The sequence below is a fragment of the Pseudogymnoascus verrucosus genome, assembly GCF_001662655.1.
Source record: "Pseudogymnoascus verrucosus strain UAMH 10579 unplaced genomic scaffold scaffold_53, whole genome shotgun sequence".
Classification (NCBI taxonomy): domain Eukaryota; kingdom Fungi; phylum Ascomycota; class Leotiomycetes; order Thelebolales; family Thelebolaceae; genus Pseudogymnoascus; species Pseudogymnoascus verrucosus.
In genome coordinates, this window is record NW_017263704.1 from 173,993 (window position 1) to 190,634 (window position 16,642).

At 48.6% G+C, this 16,642-nt stretch overlaps 7 protein-coding genes across 7 annotated transcripts; 4 read left to right on the top strand and 3 right to left on the bottom strand.

Annotated features, from left to right (window-relative positions):
• Positions 1–666: 666 nt before the first annotated feature.
• VE01_09024 (uncharacterized protein) lies at positions 667–2,901 on the top strand (the record flags this gene model as incomplete). Its single annotated transcript, XM_018278441.2, has 2 exons — positions 667–1,203; positions 2,569–2,901. Exons 1-2 carry the CDS (start codon positions 967–969, stop codon positions 2,899–2,901), a joined length of 570 nt encoding a protein of 189 aa, XP_018126788.1. The 5' UTR covers positions 667–966.
• A 319-nt stretch (positions 2,902–3,220) lies between these two features.
• Positions 3,221–4,276, top strand: VE01_09025 (uncharacterized protein). The gene is made up of 3 exons (XM_018278442.2): positions 3,221–3,456; positions 3,540–4,051; positions 4,103–4,276. Exons 1-3 carry the CDS (start codon positions 3,283–3,285, stop codon positions 4,242–4,244), a joined length of 828 nt encoding a protein of 275 aa, XP_018126789.2. The 5' UTR covers positions 3,221–3,282; the 3' UTR covers positions 4,245–4,276.
• A 195-nt stretch (positions 4,277–4,471) lies between these two features.
• Positions 4,472–6,240, top strand: VE01_09026 (uncharacterized protein). The gene is made up of 5 exons (XM_018278443.2): positions 4,472–4,810; positions 4,863–5,191; positions 5,272–5,612; positions 5,669–5,825; positions 5,927–6,240. The coding sequence occupies exons 1-5, from the start codon at positions 4,626–4,628 to the stop codon at positions 6,088–6,090; spliced, it is 1,176 nt and encodes a 391-aa protein (XP_018126790.1). The 5' UTR covers positions 4,472–4,625; the 3' UTR covers positions 6,091–6,240.
• On the bottom strand, positions 5,949–7,950 carry VE01_09027 (uncharacterized protein). Its single transcript, XM_018278444.2, has 2 exons — positions 7,945–7,950; positions 5,949–7,873 (listed from the first exon to the last, which is right to left on the bottom strand). Exon 2 carries the CDS (start codon positions 7,644–7,646, stop codon positions 6,342–6,344), a length of 1,305 nt encoding a protein of 434 aa, XP_018126791.2. The 5' UTR covers positions 7,647–7,873; positions 7,945–7,950; the 3' UTR covers positions 5,949–6,341.
• A 545-nt stretch (positions 7,951–8,495) lies between these two features.
• On the top strand, positions 8,496–11,120 carry VE01_09028 (uncharacterized protein). The gene is made up of 3 exons (XM_059464027.1): positions 8,496–9,099; positions 9,159–9,245; positions 9,292–11,120. Exons 1-3 carry the CDS (start codon positions 8,950–8,952, stop codon positions 10,927–10,929), a joined length of 1,875 nt encoding a protein of 624 aa, XP_059319375.1. The 5' UTR covers positions 8,496–8,949; the 3' UTR covers positions 10,930–11,120.
• A 743-nt stretch (positions 11,121–11,863) lies between these two features.
• Positions 11,864–14,263, bottom strand: LAC9_3 (lactose regulatory protein lac9 and GAL4-like protein). Its single transcript, XM_018278446.2, has 5 exons — positions 14,158–14,263; positions 14,035–14,064; positions 13,891–13,985; positions 12,347–13,840; positions 11,864–12,297 (listed from the first exon to the last, which is right to left on the bottom strand). Exons 1-5 carry the CDS (start codon positions 14,194–14,196, stop codon positions 11,979–11,981), a joined length of 1,977 nt encoding a protein of 658 aa, XP_018126783.2. The 5' UTR covers positions 14,197–14,263; the 3' UTR covers positions 11,864–11,978.
• Positions 14,264–14,440: 177 nt separating this feature from the next.
• Positions 14,441–16,442, bottom strand: VE01_09030 (uncharacterized protein). Its single transcript, XM_018278447.2, has 2 exons — positions 15,084–16,442; positions 14,441–15,025 (listed from the first exon to the last, which is right to left on the bottom strand). Exons 1-2 carry the CDS (start codon positions 16,231–16,233, stop codon positions 14,706–14,708), a joined length of 1,470 nt encoding a protein of 489 aa, XP_018126828.1. The 5' UTR covers positions 16,234–16,442; the 3' UTR covers positions 14,441–14,705.
• Positions 16,443–16,642: the final 200 nt, after the last annotated feature.

Consider the following 16,642-nt stretch of genomic DNA (forward strand, 5'->3'; position numbering starts at 1 on the left):
CGGCCTAAATGCCGTAGGCTAGCGCCACTAGGGGGATCTCCATCCCCTATCTTTATTCCCGTTGTTGCCAACGATCGCGATCTCCACAGGACCACACCGCCAAGGAGAAAGTGAATGTATTGTATAAAAGCATATAGGAATGACCTGTATGGAGATGTAAATAACTGAGCCCTATTTGTTATTTTACTTTCATGGTCATCACCCTACTCGTCAACTCTGGCCACAGTTTACATTTAGTGTTGTCAGCCCACCCGTGGTTTCATCAACATCTTTCATCTTATCTATCATGCGCACTCGATCGCAAGCCAAGAGAGAGGCCAAAACAGCCCCTGTGACACTCACCAGCCTCCCAAATGAGACTCTGGAACTGATCTTTAGCACGTTTTTAATACACCAGTCAATAGCACCTGATGCGTACTTTCGTGGAACGTAGGAGAAAAGCGACGAGCGGTCCTGGCACTCGATACAATGCCATGTGCTGTTCTCGCTATCCCTTGTTTCTAAGCGATTTTGCGATATTGCGCAGCCCATCCTCTACAACGAGTTCGTCCCGGATATGGCGACTCTTGGAAGTCAACCCTGTACTCATGAGATGCCCGACTCACTTCTTTCCTGCAAACCGTAGCACGACGCCCAGACCTTGCCGCGTTAGTAAAAAGGATCTATATTCACTCGAACCTACTGAAATCCGTTGACGACAAGGAGAATAAGAATGAGGCTCACCAAGCTGCACTTGCATTAGGGATCAAAAAGTGGCCGAGTGGCGAGCTGGTTACAATTTCACTCACCAAACTGCCAAACTGCTTAACTGCCTAACTGCCTGACCTAAAACACTTCAGCCTCCAAACGGTGACGAACCCCGTTGGGTACCTCAGCTCCTCATACCTACGGGCTTTAGGTACTTCTGTTCTGCCTCTTACGACTATAGACATCAACACGTATGCCACATCAAACGCGCCTGTTTCTATGTCCCTATTCAACTTGTATAGCTGTGCGGGCGCCATCCTTGATCAAACTACCAACCTAGAGAAACTCAACCTCCACATGTGCGGTGGCATTCAGCACGGAGCCCCTATCCCGACCTTTCCAAAACTCAAGACCGTACGTATCACACACAACAGACTCAATGAGAAGGACCTTGAAGGACTCCTTTCTTCTTGCACTGGTCTACGCACCTTCGTCTTCGAGGCTACATACCCTTACGTAAGTCGACTCGACTGTGTCCAAGGCTTCGGTCCTAGAGACCACTTTAGTCTGGATAATGCCGTTAAATATCACAGTCGGCACCGTGCAACACTCATGTTGCTGCATCTTGATCTCCGGGCGAGGGGGGTTGGTTACTTTGTAAGCGAAGTCAACGCCCGTCCGCCCTTCTTCCACCTCAAAGGCTTCAAGGCGCTGGAGCACCAGTTCTTCAACTCTCATGGGATATACGGAGCAAGCCATTCGTTAAAGACAAAGGGGAATAACAGTGAGAGACAAGGCCCAGAACGCCTTTCTCACATGAATGTATCGTTCTGAAGGAAGCACAAGACTCCCGAGACGAGAATTCTTATCAGTTTGGTTCCGCTCGGGAGCGGCCTGAATAGCTACACCGAGATATGCGGCATCAGCTCCTCCCAGGATATCCTTCACGAATGTCCTGTGCGTCTTCCTCCTGGCCATGAGGCTGAACTGCAGGAAAGCCTAATCTGAGACACGTCCAGGCTGGGGGATTTAACCATGGGAAAAATAACACACCAGATGCCTCAATGGCGGGGTGTGCCAAGCACAAGCGCAGTTGGAGACACTACTGTTATCCCTTGTGCGGGTCCTCCCAGCCACCTTGTGGCTACCCAATGTGTCAAAAAAGCACCGACAACCGTACTCCATCCACCTTTTCAGGACATAAAGCCGGTGCGGTAGAGAATAAAAAAGCAAATTTGCACAATATGTCGAATATATCCCACTTATCTATCCAACGAAAGGGGAGTTGCCTCGGCGCACCCCTCGTTAATCGGGATATGTGATTGGCCAATCCCCGCTACAACGTTATGACGTCACACATCCCACTTTCCCAACCTCGTCTTTACCTGAGCGATTCGACAAGAAAGCTGTTTTTTCCCTGCTTCTTCCCCTCCACAATATGGCCCATCATGGCCCTTCTAGTCCTGTATTGCCCCCCTTGGCTAGAAAATGATAACTTTCCATCCATCCTAGCTAAGGGTCCTCGGCGAAAGACCCCTCTACGCCCATACGTCATCCTGTAGTTTTGCTTGAATGTGAAAGTCCTCTTTATCCTTTTGGGGCGGTTGATGCACATATATAACCATGTGCTGCACTCTTGTGCATTCATTGAATTTTGATCCTTTTAGCCCATGAAACCATTGACGATGTCTCGGCGTTGATATTTGAGTACAAAAATATACGCCTGCATAAATATATATATACCTGAAATAAGCAACGGTTCTCATTGCGCAATCAAAATGGTATGTCGACTCCAAATCCGCGCGCACAGGTAGCAGGTGGTGGTCCTGGATTCCGGGCTCCCCGCAATGTCTTACCATTCATCAAACTAACAACGGGCAGTATATCCCCATTGCCAACCTCGAGGTGCGACAAGCATCTGCAGATGCGGCAGCCGCGAGCCCTCAACCTAACTGCATGTCCGGTGGCTCGATCGCCGGTATCGTTATCGGCTGCATCGCAGGGACACTATTCTTCGTCTGGCTCTGGAGTGCACTCCGGAGGAACACAACCGATGAGGGGTACAAGCATGGCGCTGTAGCGACCTCGTCGCGGCCATACGACGGAAGGAGGCGGCGCAGGAGGCACTCGAGCGCTGGAGGTCGACCAGTGAGCCGGTCATACAGCACTTACGAGACGACTGAGAGGCCGGCAAGGGTGGTTTATCGGAACTAAGAGGCTAGGATGAGGAAATAGGGGGAAAACGGTGTTCGGGTTGAGTAATGAGGTCTGAGGCCACGAATGAGATGATGCCAGTAACGATATGCACATATTTACGCGTCGGGGACGATTTTTGTACTAGATAGCATTATAAACCGACATAGAGCGCGAGCCATAAATATATAACTGATTATTTTGCTACATATACTATTCAACTGCATCGTCCTACAGTCTTATCTCATCTCCAAATTACCCCGCACCATCCCCCAATGAGACAATCAAACACACCACCACAACGTCACCACGAGCTGATTTAACTTACCACAAAACTTTAGATTAGCAAACAAATACAACATCTATCCAGAACTTGCCACCTTTCAATATTAACACGTCTATATGCTCGTGAAGTCCATATTATCCAAACTCAAATCTTTCATCTTTCACCCGCAATACCTGCTCTATTCCACCATGGCTTGGCGATGCAGCGGCACGACAAACGCCGAGCTCGTCGAGAACCTCTTCAGAAATAGGATTATCCAGACAACCCGTGTGAAAGAGGCCATGCTCAAGGTAATAAACCCACATACTCTCCATCTTATCCCTCTACCCCCAACCTTGGAGAAACAAGCTAGCTAACACATCCATCCACCCAGGTTGACCGCGGGCAATACTGCCCCGGCCACGCCTCCGCCTATGCAGACAGCCCACAGGCCATCGGATGGCGCGCCACAATTTCCGCCCCACACATGCACGCCTCAGCTCTCGAGTCTCTCTTCCCCTCGACCCGTTCCGCCGTCACTGGCTACCCCGCCGACCGACCCATGCGCGTCCTCGACGTCGGGTCTGGGTCTGGGTATCTCACTCACGTGATGGCTGAGCTCGCCGGCGAGGATGGTAAGGTGGTGGGAATCGAGCATATCAAGGAGCTTGCTGAGTTGGGGAGGGAGAATATGGAGAAGAGTGCTGAGGGAGCTGCGATGTTGGAGAGTGGGAGGGTGAGATTTGTTGTTGGGGATGGGAGGAAGGGGTGGGTGGAGCCGGATATTGGGAAGAAAAATATCGGGCAGGACACGTGGGATGAGAAGGGGTGGGATGCTATTCATGTTGGGGCTGGGGCAGCCCATCTTCACGAAGAGTTGGTTGCGCAGCTGAGGCGACCGGGAAGGTACGTTTGAGATGCGATGGTGGAGGATATGAAGTGCTAATAAATGAGTAGAATGTTCATCCCTGTTGATGATGCTACAACTGGGATTGGGCAACATATTTGGCTCGTGGACAAGGACGTAAATGGTGTTGTGAAGAAGAAGCAGATGTACGGGGTTTCCTATGTGCCACTCACGGATCCGAACTTGCTATAATTAATCTAATGTAATTTAATATAAATCAGCTGTTTGAAAGTTAGAGTTTGAGATGTCTACCAGTATTTTTTGGGCTCTGTTCCTGATAGATTTGTGACGTAGATTATAGTATTTACAGATCGTTTAAATAATTGGCTCGGCTGTTCTAATTGTGGCCTGATTTCTGTTGATAGGCCATATATTTTGGAGTATGGTTTACTTAAAATGGAGTTGTTGGGAAGGGGCGACTCTTGTATGGCGCGCGTCAGTTATCCACTTCCAGGTTGTGTTGTTCGTTATATCATCTATTGATAGTACACATACAGACTCCCCTTAGGCATCGCATTTTATTGCTTTTGATAATAACCTGCCTTCGTTCGTCACGCCATCGCAACCGCCAAAATGGCGGACATGAATGAATACATCGCTACTGAGACGATTAAAGCAGAAGAGAAGATATCCAGGTACCGACCAGGTGGATTTCACCCTATTGCTCTTGGCAATTCCTTTAAACAAGGCCGCTATACTGTCGTCCATAAACTTGGCTATGGGGGGTTTTCTACGGTATGGGTTGCATATGACGATATGTTAGTTCTATAACCAAGCAAATTCTTTTCGAGTGATACTGACAAGAAGTAGCCTTCATCAATGGGTGGCTCTCAAAATCATGACTGCTGCAATCACCGAGACATCTCGAGAACTCAGGTGGTACGATGCGTTGGGGGCATGGCGCCCAGACAGCCTATACTCTAAGTACATTGTCCGATTACTGGATCATTTCATTATCGAAGGGCCAAATGGTGCGCATTTGGCCCTGGCATTTGAGCTTATGGGTCCCAATCTCAGATCAATTGTCAAAACCGAGTACCACAATCGCGCAGAGGTTGATCCGACAACCATCCTGAAAATGACAGAACATGTGCTCAAAGCGCTTGAATTTATCCACCAGAGTGGATTTGCACATGGAGGTATGGTCCACTATCGGCTGGTCTCTGAACCAGTTCGAAACCTCCTACCACGTTGTGACTGGGCACCTGACCTGCGACAGATATAAGCACCAAAAATATGGCATTTAAGGCCGAGTATCTGTCAAAGATGACAAAAGAAAAGCTCTTCGAGGTCCTTGGAGCTCCCTCCGTTGGGAACGTGGCTCGCGTCGATGGGCAACCACTCGCAGATGGAATACCCCACTACCTCGTAGGAAGCGCAACCTGGGATGGATGGGTTAGCGAATGTGACGAGGACTTTCGGCTTCTTGACTTTGGAGAATGTTTTGTTCTCGGAAGGGAACCTGAGATTATCACCCAGCCTGGGGGATTAATGCCACCCGAAACTGTTCTCACGGAAGGGTATGACTACAGAGTAGACCTGTGGCGTGTTGGCATTGTGGTAAGATTTACCGTTTCGATAATTCTCCGGGAACCATGCTCACACGTTGATGGTAGATCTACTCGTTTGTGTTCGGAGGACTCCCATTCTATTGCATCGGGGACAGAGACAACCTTGTTATCCAGATGATTGAATTTATCGGAGACCTTCCACAAGAGTGGAAGCCCAGCTTTGATCACTTGAGGATTGACTTCAAAAGACAGCCTCTGCTAGGTCAGTATGTTTCAGCCCCTTGCCTAATATAGTGGGCAATCCATTCAAGTTTTACTCTTATTGGGCGATTCGGACAGTATCTAACAGAGCCATAACAATAGAGGGTGACCTTCGTGTTGACCGAGGGCTCGAATACAAATTCAAACATCAGATCCATGAAGCCGAGCTGCAGCCCCTCCTCCCTGTTATTCAGGGGCTGATGAAGTTTAGGCCGTCCGAGCGAATTTCGGCTCAGCAAGCTCTGGAGATGATGAAGTCCAGGTAGCGTGGGGGCAGAGTTATTATGGCATGTGCGGCGCGCAAAGAGGCTGGCGGATTACCTCGATTAAGCGGGCGTTTAACGGATATATTTTTTCTAAGACTTGTTTCAGTACCAGCGTCGGTCTAGCCTCTCATTATTACATCGACATTTGGGTCCACAGAGGCAGCATCCCATTATACCACGTGAAACCAAGATATTAGCCTTGTAGAATATTCTGACAACCTGGCTCTATAACCTGGCTCTATCCTGTATCCTTAAAGCACGTTTCTGGAAGGTTCAAAAAGCTCATCTACCTCAGGCACACCGTTCACCCGATTTTCAAGCATATACAACCAGTCTAGATCTCTCAAGACCTGCACCAGCGTCTTTCCATACCCTGCATCGGAATCTAGGGCAAACAGGCCAGTTTCTAGGAGCGTTGGCAAGCAATCATACGCGCGACCTCCATTTTCTAGTGCATTCTGGAGAATGGAGTGTCCGTCTTCGTCCCTCGTGTGAATATCGGCGCCCGCTTTGACCAACATCATGAATATGGCCATGCTTCCTCTCTCCACGCAACATGATAGAGGTGTCTGTCCTACTACCGTCCGAGAATTGAGATACATCCCCGATTCTATTAGAATTTCCACGAAGTCCTTATCTCGTCGGTTCAGGATTGCGATGTGTAGCGGCGTCTTGTTATCCTCAAACACTCCAATTTCGGTATTAGGGCCGAGCTCAAGCATTGCCTTCAGCGCCTGGATATACCATGAATCCGGGGCCGGTTTTCTCTTCATCACCAAGAGATGGAGCGGAGTGTATCCCAACTCGTCTTGTGCGTCGATATCAGCGCCATTTTCACATAGGAGTCGAATAGCAGCGACATGGCCATTGTCTGCTGCGAAGTGGAGCGGTGTCCTCCCCTCCCAGTCCCGCGCGTTCACATCCACCCCTTTTTGAATCAGGAATCGAATGATCTTCGGGCGACCCCCAATCGCGGCCTGGTGCAACGCCGTACGTGCTTCATAACCACTACTTATATGTACGTCCGCGCCATGCTTCACTATGAGGAACACCGCCAGGGAGTTTCGCAATGTTGCGTGGTAATTCAGGAGAGTCTTTTCTTGTTCTTCGTATTCTTCTTGGTCGTATTCTTCTTGTCTTTGGTCGAATTCATCTAGACGAATGCTATCTATATTGGCACCATACTCGACAAATCGACTGATCACAACATCACGGGTCCGTATCTTGTCTGTCACTGGGGTTGGGAGACCCTCTGGTGTGGTGGGATTGGAAGGGTTGTTATATTCTTCTAGGTCCTCATCAAGCTGAGTGAAGTACCACGAGGTGAAGTCTTTTGTTTCTAGAGGAGTTAGCTGCACTTTGATACCAGAGCACCCGCCATATGTGATGTTGTGCTGGTAAAGGAGCGGCATGACTAGACTATAAACATGTCGATTTGTACGGGCGAAGCGGGAGAGTGATTCACTCTGGTCTAAACAGTTTGCGATGGAAAGGATGAGTTCGTTAGGGAGATTAAGTAGGGCCATAGTGTCCTCAATGTTTTTGTATGGAGCCATGTCCAGTTGTAGGGTTGGAGTTTGGATTCATGGCGTTTTATTCAGCTCGGAATTAGTAGGTAGGCTGTGCACGCGCCTGTTGTCTGATTACGTGATGTCGATAAACGGAGAGAGCCTACCTTTGGATCTCCAGACTTGCAAAGAGTTATTTTGCAGGGCAGATATATAGAATATACGTTCCGAATAACTTCACGGGAAATGCATAATTAAAGTGGAGGCAGCACTTGCTGTAGTGTCTGTCAGTTTCCATGTTATGCTGTTGGTGATGGTCTATGAGGCTTGAAATATCGCGACGAACTCTGTTGTTCCAACTTCAAATCGACCACTGCTTTTTTTGTCATTTCTCCGAGACGCTTAGCTCAAAGTATCCCAGAAATTGACTTGAGGCCATTCTTGATGAACGACAGTTTGTGGAAGCTCCCGTCGAGAGAAGTTTGATTGCGAAGAAGCTCCGGAAAGAAGCCGACCGCGCGTCCGGCTGGCGCCGGATCATCAGGCTCCCTGAGACAAGACACGAGGCCTCGCCTCAGCTAGCTACACATTCGAGTGAAATTTGCACGATTGACCTCGGTGAAAATCTTCGATATATGATCGACATTTATATCACGCGAGTTAATAATTGCTTTCCCTGTCATTCTCCAGGTGCCAGTACTCTTCTGGTGGGTTGTAGCAACGCCACGCGCTAGATCCCTATTCTCACATTGGATGAGCGCTGGTAGCGAGGTGGAACAGTGCCGAGGGGCCGTTACTTGATGCTGGGGGCGGGTCATCCCAGGGGTTGTGTTCACAAGCCCCAATCATGTTGGCGGAGACCTAAACATGCACCTACCTAGAAAGTAAAGCTTAGGGCACTAATAGGACAATTAATCTATTCTGTCTGCGCCCGCCCCTCTCCGCCAGCTGTAGCTCCCTGTGCACTTCGCCCAAAGTAGGCCTCAGTGCCAAATCTATAGGTCATGGCTGGCTGATAACTGACGGTTAAGCTCAGTCGTTGCCATTCGCGAACGCCTATAGCCAGCCCCCCCGTGTTTTCTTATTGCACACCATGAACAGAAAGCATGGGGCGGGAGAATAATAGACCCACTTCATGCAGCCTTGAACGCAGCTCGGCATACTGCGTGATATCCCTTGAGTTTACTCCAACGAGGAAGGTGCGGTGTACTCCGCCGCTTCTTTGGATATTTCACGTGAATCATGTTGTTTGCTGCGGGGGTACAGGCTCGAGATGTTATAGAAGGCCGAAGGATTCCCCAATTCTTACACTCCTTGCCTATCCTTAAATTCTAGCGCGCCTTTAGAAACAATGAAGTTCTTCCAGGCTATTGTCACTGGTGTTGTGGGGGCTCAGGTTGTCTTGGCTGCCGTTTCTGAGACTCCCGCGCTGGTCAAGGAAAGCGTCGCCTCAGATATCCTTAAAGATATTGAGAATGCAGCAACTTGCGCCGCATGCGAGGTATGAGATTGAATATTACAACTCCAGTTTTTCAACCCAGATAGCTAACAGCGTGCCAGGCAGTTTTAATTGCCCTGAAGGGTCTTGCACACTTGGGCAATAAACCTTTCGTAAACGTTCTTACAGACATTTGCAAGCTTGCCAAGGCATGTAACTTCATTAACCAAAGAAATATCTACTAACATGGCCCAGGTTGAGGATGACGATGTCTGTGAGGGCCTCATTGCCGCAGAGGGACCAGTGATTGCACATGACATGAGAGGGATTAAAATTGGGTCTGCTACCTCCAAGACCCTTTGTGCCTCCCTCATCGGACTTTGCCCATTCCCGGACGTGAAGCCGTACGCCATACCTTTCCCAAAGCCAAAGCCAGCCACCAAGCGCCCGGTTTCTAGCGGACAGGCGCCGATTCAAGTTGTTCACATTAGTGATACTCACGTTGATCTCTCCTATGAGGTTGGTGCGAATTACAACTGCACGAAGCCAATCTGCTGTCGCTCATACACGCCCAATGATGCGCCAGGACACAACTCATATCCTGCTGGCGAATTCGGTAATCCCCTCTGCGATCCTCCGGTCACGCTCCAGGAAAGCATGGTTCAGGCCATTAAGGCCATTGCGCCTGATGCTGCATTCACAGTCTTCACTGGCGATGTCGTTGCACACGATCTCTGGTCTGTCGACAAGGCCGAGGTTCTTACTGACCTCAACTCGACCTACTCTATCCTCTCCAACCTTGATCTTGTTTACCCCGTCATCGGCAACCACGACGTGGTGCCAGTCAACTGCATTCCTCCAACCACCATATCTACCACCTTAGGTGTTCAATGGGCATATGATACTCTTGCAAGTTACTGGAATGGCTGGATCAGCACCTCGGGAGAAGCTAATACCGCTAATGAGTATGGCGCCTACTCTGTGAAATATCCCGGAGGGAAGCTCCGCGTCATTTCGCTGAACTCTGTCTTCTACTATACCCTCAACTTCTGGCTGTACGAGGAGCCCATGCAGAACGACCCCAACGGTCAGTTCACTTGGCTTATCAAGGAGCTACAAAGCGCCGAGGATGCCGGAGACAACGTTTACATCATCTCCCACATCCCTCCCGGATCCTCCGATTTCTTCCACAGCTTCTCCAACACCTTCAACAAAATCGTCAACCGCTATGACGCCACCATCGCTGCCATGTTTTACGGACACACCCACGTCGACGAGTTTGAGATCTCATACTCTGATTACGCCAACCGAAACGCTGACACTGCTGTTGCCATGTCGTACATCGCCCCTTCCATGACTCCCACGTCTGGCTCTCCTACATTCCGCGTCTACACTGTTGACCCAGTGACCTATGGTGTTCTCGACTTCATCGACTATACCACCGACATCACAGCAGACAAGCTCTCCTGGACCAAGTACTACTCCGCTAAGGAGGCTTACGGTTCCCTACTCACCCCTCCTGTCACCGACGCTGCTGCCGAGCTTACCCCTGCCTTCTGGCACGATGTCACTACCCTCTTTGAGACGAACGAGGCAGCCTTCAAGGATTTCTTCGCGCGCAAAAGCCGTGGTTTCAATGTTGAGGCTTGTGACGCTGCATGCAGAGCCGAGCAGATCTGCATGGCCCGAGCTGCAGAGTCGCAGTACAACTGCGACGTACTGAAGCCGGGATTGAACATATCTAAGCGTGACGAGGAAAGCCACGCCCACCGCGATGAGTGTGAGGGGACAAGACTAAGAGAAGTCTTTGGACAGATCGGCCAGAACCACGAGACGTTCATCAAGTATATTGATTCTGAGGTTGCGGCTTTCAAGAAGGCCAACGCTGTTTAATTCTTCTCTTCGATTTTAGATCGATTATGGCTTTGATTTTGGATACGTAGAATTTTGCCATGTTCGTTCTATTTAAGGCGGTAGTTGACGATAGATGAGAGATGATTATTTATAATGTATATATGGTAGCATCCATAATAAAATATTTGCACGGCGGGATGGAATATTCCAGTGCTGCAGAGGGTCAATAGTCAACATCAAAGATTGAAATGCCGGTAGTTTTCCCAAATTTTCATTCAAGAATAATAGCAATGGGTGGCGCGCGTTGGGTGATTGTTTCAGCCATTTTCCACTTCTAGAAATCTTGAAAGTGCTTAGGGGAAAGGAGATCCTTGTTCGAGATTGCTAAACATGTCTCCTTGTGATGTAATTCACGGATTGTTCCAAGCCAGCCTCAAATGTTTGTGAATATACCCTTTCAAGGGAGCACCACAAATATAAATTGCTCATCTCCTCTCTGACCCTCTCTAGTTTGCAGTTTGTCTTTACAACACCACGCATAAAGAGAGCGGGACTGGGCGTATTTGCGCGTGCACCGCCTAACCTAAGCGCGGCCAATGGAGGCCTTAGCTACCACCACACAAAGGCAGGTATATATATATATTAGATCAAGCGAAGAAGAATCACGTCCGGCTCCATGGCTGAGTGGTAGCAACTCTCAGTTGTGGGCTTGATAATATGAAACTGCCTCGGATCGTGGTGATAGACGCCCGGCTAACCCCCGGGACCCTATCACGACGATGCGTGGGGTTTGGTTACTGGTCATGTACTCCTACGGTTAGCTCCTGTAGAGAGTAGACGATCTGGTTCTTTTGTCTTTTTTTGCTCTAGACTTGTTTTTTCTTCCTCTTTTAGAGTGGTGGGCTCTGTAGTCATATATTTTGGGGTTCGAATCAGTGGCTTTGTTGTTATAACAGGCGAAAGCTCTAGCGAATTCATTTTGGGGCGCGCTTGCTAATTGTTTGAATTGTAAATATCGTCTATTATGCATGTAACAAAGTACCAAAGAATTAAAAACATTACTATGTCCAATATATGCCCCTGGGGTTCTAGAACCCAGTCGGATGGATGCTATGTCCAGTTTGTTGAGCACTCTCTGGCGCTCCTTGCATCTGTCCATATACCATCCCCATTATATCACCACCCTCTTGCTGCATTGTTTCCATAAAGCCTTCCATCTCATCCAAACTTGAGTATAGGCGGTTCAACACGTCCAAAAACCTCCTGGCTTTGTCGGAATGTGTATTTACAGTCTCCAGGATTCGTTTCGCTGCCTCAATATCGGCTCCCCATGCCGCCGCATCTGGTGAGGTTGGCTCGGTTGTGATACAGAAAACCGGGATCAAGCTTGACTGGAAGAGGTAATATCTGGCGCGGGTTAGTGTCCGATATATAATCAAAGAACTGGCAAACTTACATCGCATACCAGTCATGCATTGGACTGAAGATGTGGAGGGAAAAGTATTCTTCGGTGTACTTCACGGTGAGGTGTGCATATTCAAGACAGAGCTCACGGCATCGTCTTGCAGCTTCCGTGTCCGCCTGCGGCGACAAGACGCCAACGGATTTCTCAGTCGCCCATCTGAGTAGTAGGGGTGTATGCAACATTATCCTGAAGCATGCTAACCTCCAAAGGAGGCGACAACGGGCCGTCGTTATGTATTCTGGCTCGGTGGGATCGGTATGGCCATATTTGAAGTATGCTGGAAGGGTTTTTTCCCAGACGGTGATCTTTGAATCCATTTCGAGGATTTCTTCGGCAGGCAAATCAAAGCTAGCCATACGGCGAGTGTACATTGAATTGGTGAGTTGGTGAAATTGAATCTGCCAGATTAGATGAGAATAAATGGTTGACCCAGTGGACTCTTCAGGGGCGACAAGTGTTGTCGAGGTTAACTTTTCGTCGTCAACATTCATTGGCTCCTTTATATCCATCATACCATCGGTTGGCCATAATATTGGGCGCCCAAACGTTATGGCCGTCCCAGCATCCATGACGAAAACGCACCATCCAACTCGTCGTCGCATCTCACGATCAAAAACGCTTATATTCCACGCCGGAAATTCTCGATGCAGCCCAAGGCTTATGGCTATTCGAACGGCCAGCCCAGAGAAGTTCCAGCCGGTGTTTGGGTTGTTCTGTCTTTGCGTGAAATGGCCCTTCAGTGCAACAGCTTGGACCAACGTTAGACTCCCAGATGACAGAATGGATGTGTTTCTGCTCCATCCCTGGGTTTTTGCACCCAGTAGCTCATCGAATCCCTTGGTGTCATATCCCATACACCACCCGCCAATAGCGAGGATTACATGCCGCAACAGCAACCATGACTCTGGGTCCGGTTTTGGAGCGAGATCCTCGGTCTGAGCTCTAAAAGTAGCCTCGTGAACTATAGGGTATCTCGTGTGGAAATTCCGAAAATAGGAATCGATCAGCGTGCTAATAAGCTGGTCCAGGTCTGCGTCATGTGTCATCTCGCTCCAGGCCCAAGCTTCCCGGAGTGAGGGTTTGACGGTCCTGGACGAGTCAATAACCCTCGATACGGAGGAATCGATGGTCCACCCATTATGGTGAAGGGATCGTAGCAAAGCCACATTTGCAGATGTTCCAAGATAACCGGCTCCTTCTGGATTCACGGACAAGAATGCCATACCATCCGCTAGCTGGTTTAGGGCATCCCCCTGTTCACTCCATTCAAATCCTGTTGATATCCGGGGAAATGAATCAGTATAACTTGGATGGGATGGAGCATCCGAAGTAGTAGAAGCCCATGGGTTAGTGGGAAGTTCCCAGGTGCTAGACCCGGGAATTCCTGGCGTCTGTGGAGCCAATTTCTCAATATCAACGCCAGGTATTAACTCTGCACATTTCGCTTCTAGCTTCTGCAACCGGTTTTCAAGCGAAGTAACATATCTGCGGCACCTGTTACAAAAGACGTCCGTTGAAATAGGAAAAACACTTACTCGCGAGTCAGCGGGCTTCTCTGGATCTTCGCCGAATAGACACAGGGCCTACGCTCTCTCCGACAATAGGCACATGATGGCCTTTCTTTAGAGCACTGGTGAATGTTAAACTTTAGCACATTATTAAAATTGCACAGAAATTACCCTAAATTTGCGATGGCGGCATTCTTCGCACTATACAAAAGTCAGCGATTATTACTTGGCGGGGGATGATGGAATGGTTGAAAGGAACCATAGAAGCGCCCATCCCATCCCATCTCAACATACCGCGTAACGATTCATGATAGCATTAGCACCGTGGTGCATAAGGCACTGGTTACTACGATGCTCTTGAATCTAAAAGTCCTTCCCATTGGTAGCTGCAGCCTGACAGTCCCAAGTTTGAAGTCTATCAAATCGATGGTTTATGGGAAGTGGGGGTCATCGATTACTCATCACACTACTTCACGTGAGCCTAGTAAATTTACAACAAATTTAAGGAATGACCCTGAGATCAATAAATCAATACAAACAGATGCAGATAGCTCAGATATTTTTATTTTTAGATACTGTTTAGACTTATATAAAATTTTAGACTTGAAAGTCAATTCCTATTTGTTATGTATTATGTTGTGAAGGCCTTTAAATGTTCTACTGTACACATCAAAATCTATTTTCAACTCGAAAAACCCCTCCACCTAAATGCAGCCTCTGCCGCTTCTCATAGATCATAAATCGTCTCTTCCTGCCAAGCCCAACACTTCCTTGACGACTCCCCAACAAATTATAAAATACCGCTTAAAATGCTTTTTTCCCAAATATATTTCGCCACCGCATTAAGCATCGACATCATATTCCACATCTGTCCGTATCACATATTTTGCACCCTTCCTGACCCCAGTTCCTTCATGTAGCAATGCCCCATTCGTCTCTCCGTGCGGAAAAACGGCTACGCTACCCATGACTGGCTTCATTGGATACGCATTCATTGTCCCTTCCTTGACACTTGGGAGGAAGAACGTAGTTTCTCCGCCTTCGAAGTCGTCATTCAAATATATTAAGAAGGTGAAGAGTGACGATTGCCTCTTAGTGGGAGGCGATGAATCATACTGATATACCCCGGCTGGCGAAATTCCCGAGGGTGGCCATGCTCCATCTTATTAAAGTCAGTTTCTTACCACACCAAAACCAAGAAGAAAGTGAGAAATGCTTACCGATATGGCATCTGTATTCCGCGCCAGGAACATATCTGTACACCCTGAACCTCCTATTCAAACCTCTCACTCTCTTTCCACCAACATTTTCTGGTACATACTCTCTCACTCTCTCCCACAGCCGATCATGAAATGCTTGATCAATGACCCAATAAAAGTTATGCGCCAAAACGCTTACTTCTCCACCATCGTCTCTCACTGGTGCATCGGGAATAAACTCAACTGCCTCTCCGGCTGCAATGATATCCTTGCATTCTGTTGGCGATAAGACGTCTTTTATGAGTCCTAGATTTGGGACAATGGGATGAGAATGTCGACTTCGTGAGGGTCCAGGAGATGTGAGATGGACCGCGTTGTCCTCCGAGGTGTATAGGATTGCAGGATGGTGATTTGGCGGCTTCCTCTCGGGGCCAGGAATCGTCTCGAGGATCTTGAACTTGGCCATAATAGCCTCTGGCTGTGGTATCAAGCTCCTATCCAGAACCTTTGCATAAACCGCTTCTGGAACATCCCCTTTCCTCATGTTCCATACCTCCTGGACACTGATCGGGTTTTCCCCACTCTCAATTTTTAAGTTGAGATCTGTCGGCCCTGTAACCCTCAGTATCGCATCCATAACTTTCAACAGCTCAATCTCGCTGTCACTCCTCTCGCCGACTGCGCTCATCCCATCCACGCGCCCACTCAACCCAGACAGAACGTCTAAGTCCCGAACCCATCGGCACAGAGCACCCAGCTTGGGTTGTTGCCCCTTAACCCTCATCTCTGCCAATAATACCCTCGCCTCTGTCAACTTCCCGTCTACAAGAGCCGCGCTAATCCGGCTCGTCAAGTTTGCATCCGCCGCCGTGAGCAGGCCAGTTGTAGAAGCCTGTTTAAAATCGTAGATGGCAACACGAAGATCTTTGCATGCTTTACTTTTGATCAGATTCGGATACTTGCTGAGGGCCTGCAGCGTCTCGATTGTGATTTCAAGCTCATCTTCGGAAACTATACTGGCGATGTTCTTCGGTTCGATAAGAGAAGCGTCGGTGTCTGTCGATGGTGGGGTGACAGCACCTGCTGCCGTCGGCAGAGAGGTCTTCTGGAGTTTATTCGGTACATTTTGTGCACCATTGTGCTTGCGCTTTGCGGATTTGGATTTCGCCATTGTATCTGTTGAGAGTGGTACACAGGAAGCTGCGGGGTTGGAATATTTGGGCTTGAGGGCAACTGTGGGAAGGGGGCGGTGAAGCTATCCGTGGCAGAAAAGCGATTGTGGTGAAGGCGGTGTGGTTATTTCTGGCAGAAAAGGTTCACATCAAACATAACTGCAACTTTGGCCTCTCTCGAAATCAAGCATAACAAACGGTAATTTGGTTGTGAAATAGGGTCGAGGTACTGGATATAGGATCTGAATATTTTGATATTCCAGCCATAAAGCCATTTCGTGAGAGGCCAAAGTTGCAGTTATGCTTCAATGGTATGAGGTGGCGGCGCGCCCAATGTTGACGCAGAGTGTGACCACGGCAATATTATTCGCGACTGGAGATATTATGGCGCAACAAGCCGTAGAGCAC

What these genes read in the sequence shown, in the direction of transcription:
- VE01_09027 (XM_018278444.2), bottom strand. Translation starts at nt 7,646, where the DNA reads ATGGCTCCATACAAAAACATTGAGGACACTATGGCCCTACTTAATCTC.
- LAC9_3 (XM_018278446.2), bottom strand. Translation starts at nt 14,196, where the DNA reads ATGCACCACGGTGCTAATGCTATCATGAATCGTTACGCG. An exon ending in CTATCATGAATCGTTACGCG is followed by an intron (nt 14,065 to 14,157) that starts GTATGTTGAGAT and finishes ACTTTTGTATAG; the next exon opens with TGCGAAGAATGCCGCCATCG. An exon ending in AGAAGCCCGCTGACTCGCGA is followed by an intron (nt 13,841 to 13,890) that starts GTAAGTGTTTTT and finishes CAGGTGCCGCAG; the next exon opens with ATATGTTACTTCGCTTGAAA.
- VE01_09030 (XM_018278447.2), bottom strand. Translation starts at nt 16,233, where the DNA reads ATGGCGAAATCCAAATCCGCAAAGCGCAAGCACAATGGTGCACAAAAT. An exon ending in GGAATACAGATGCCATATCG is followed by an intron (nt 15,026 to 15,083) that starts GTAAGCATTTCT and finishes GACTTTAATAAG; the next exon opens with ATGGAGCATGGCCACCCTCG.
- VE01_09026 (XM_018278443.2), top strand. Translation starts at nt 4,626, where the DNA reads ATGGCGGACATGAATGAATACATCGCTACTGAGACGATTAAAGCAGAA. An exon ending in TGTGGCGTGTTGGCATTGTG is followed by an intron (nt 5,613 to 5,668) that starts GTAAGATTTACC and finishes CGTTGATGGTAG; the next exon opens with ATCTACTCGTTTGTGTTCGG. An exon ending in CAAAAGACAGCCTCTGCTAG is followed by an intron (nt 5,826 to 5,926) that starts GTCAGTATGTTT and finishes CCATAACAATAG; the next exon opens with AGGGTGACCTTCGTGTTGAC.
- VE01_09028 (XM_059464027.1), top strand. Translation starts at nt 8,950, where the DNA reads ATGAAGTTCTTCCAGGCTATTGTCACTGGTGTTGTGGGGGCTCAGGTT. An exon ending in CAACTTGCGCCGCATGCGAG is followed by an intron (nt 9,100 to 9,158) that starts GTATGAGATTGA and finishes ACAGCGTGCCAG; the next exon opens with GCAGTTTTAATTGCCCTGAA. An exon ending in ACATTTGCAAGCTTGCCAAG is followed by an intron (nt 9,246 to 9,291) that starts GCATGTAACTTC and finishes AACATGGCCCAG; the next exon opens with GTTGAGGATGACGATGTCTG.
- VE01_09025 (XM_018278442.2), top strand. Translation starts at nt 3,283, where the DNA reads ATGCTCGTGAAGTCCATATTATCCAAACTCAAATCTTTCATCTTTCAC. An exon ending in TGAAAGAGGCCATGCTCAAG is followed by an intron (nt 3,457 to 3,539) that starts GTAATAAACCCA and finishes CCATCCACCCAG; the next exon opens with GTTGACCGCGGGCAATACTG. An exon ending in CAGCTGAGGCGACCGGGAAG is followed by an intron (nt 4,052 to 4,102) that starts GTACGTTTGAGA and finishes ATAAATGAGTAG; the next exon opens with AATGTTCATCCCTGTTGATG.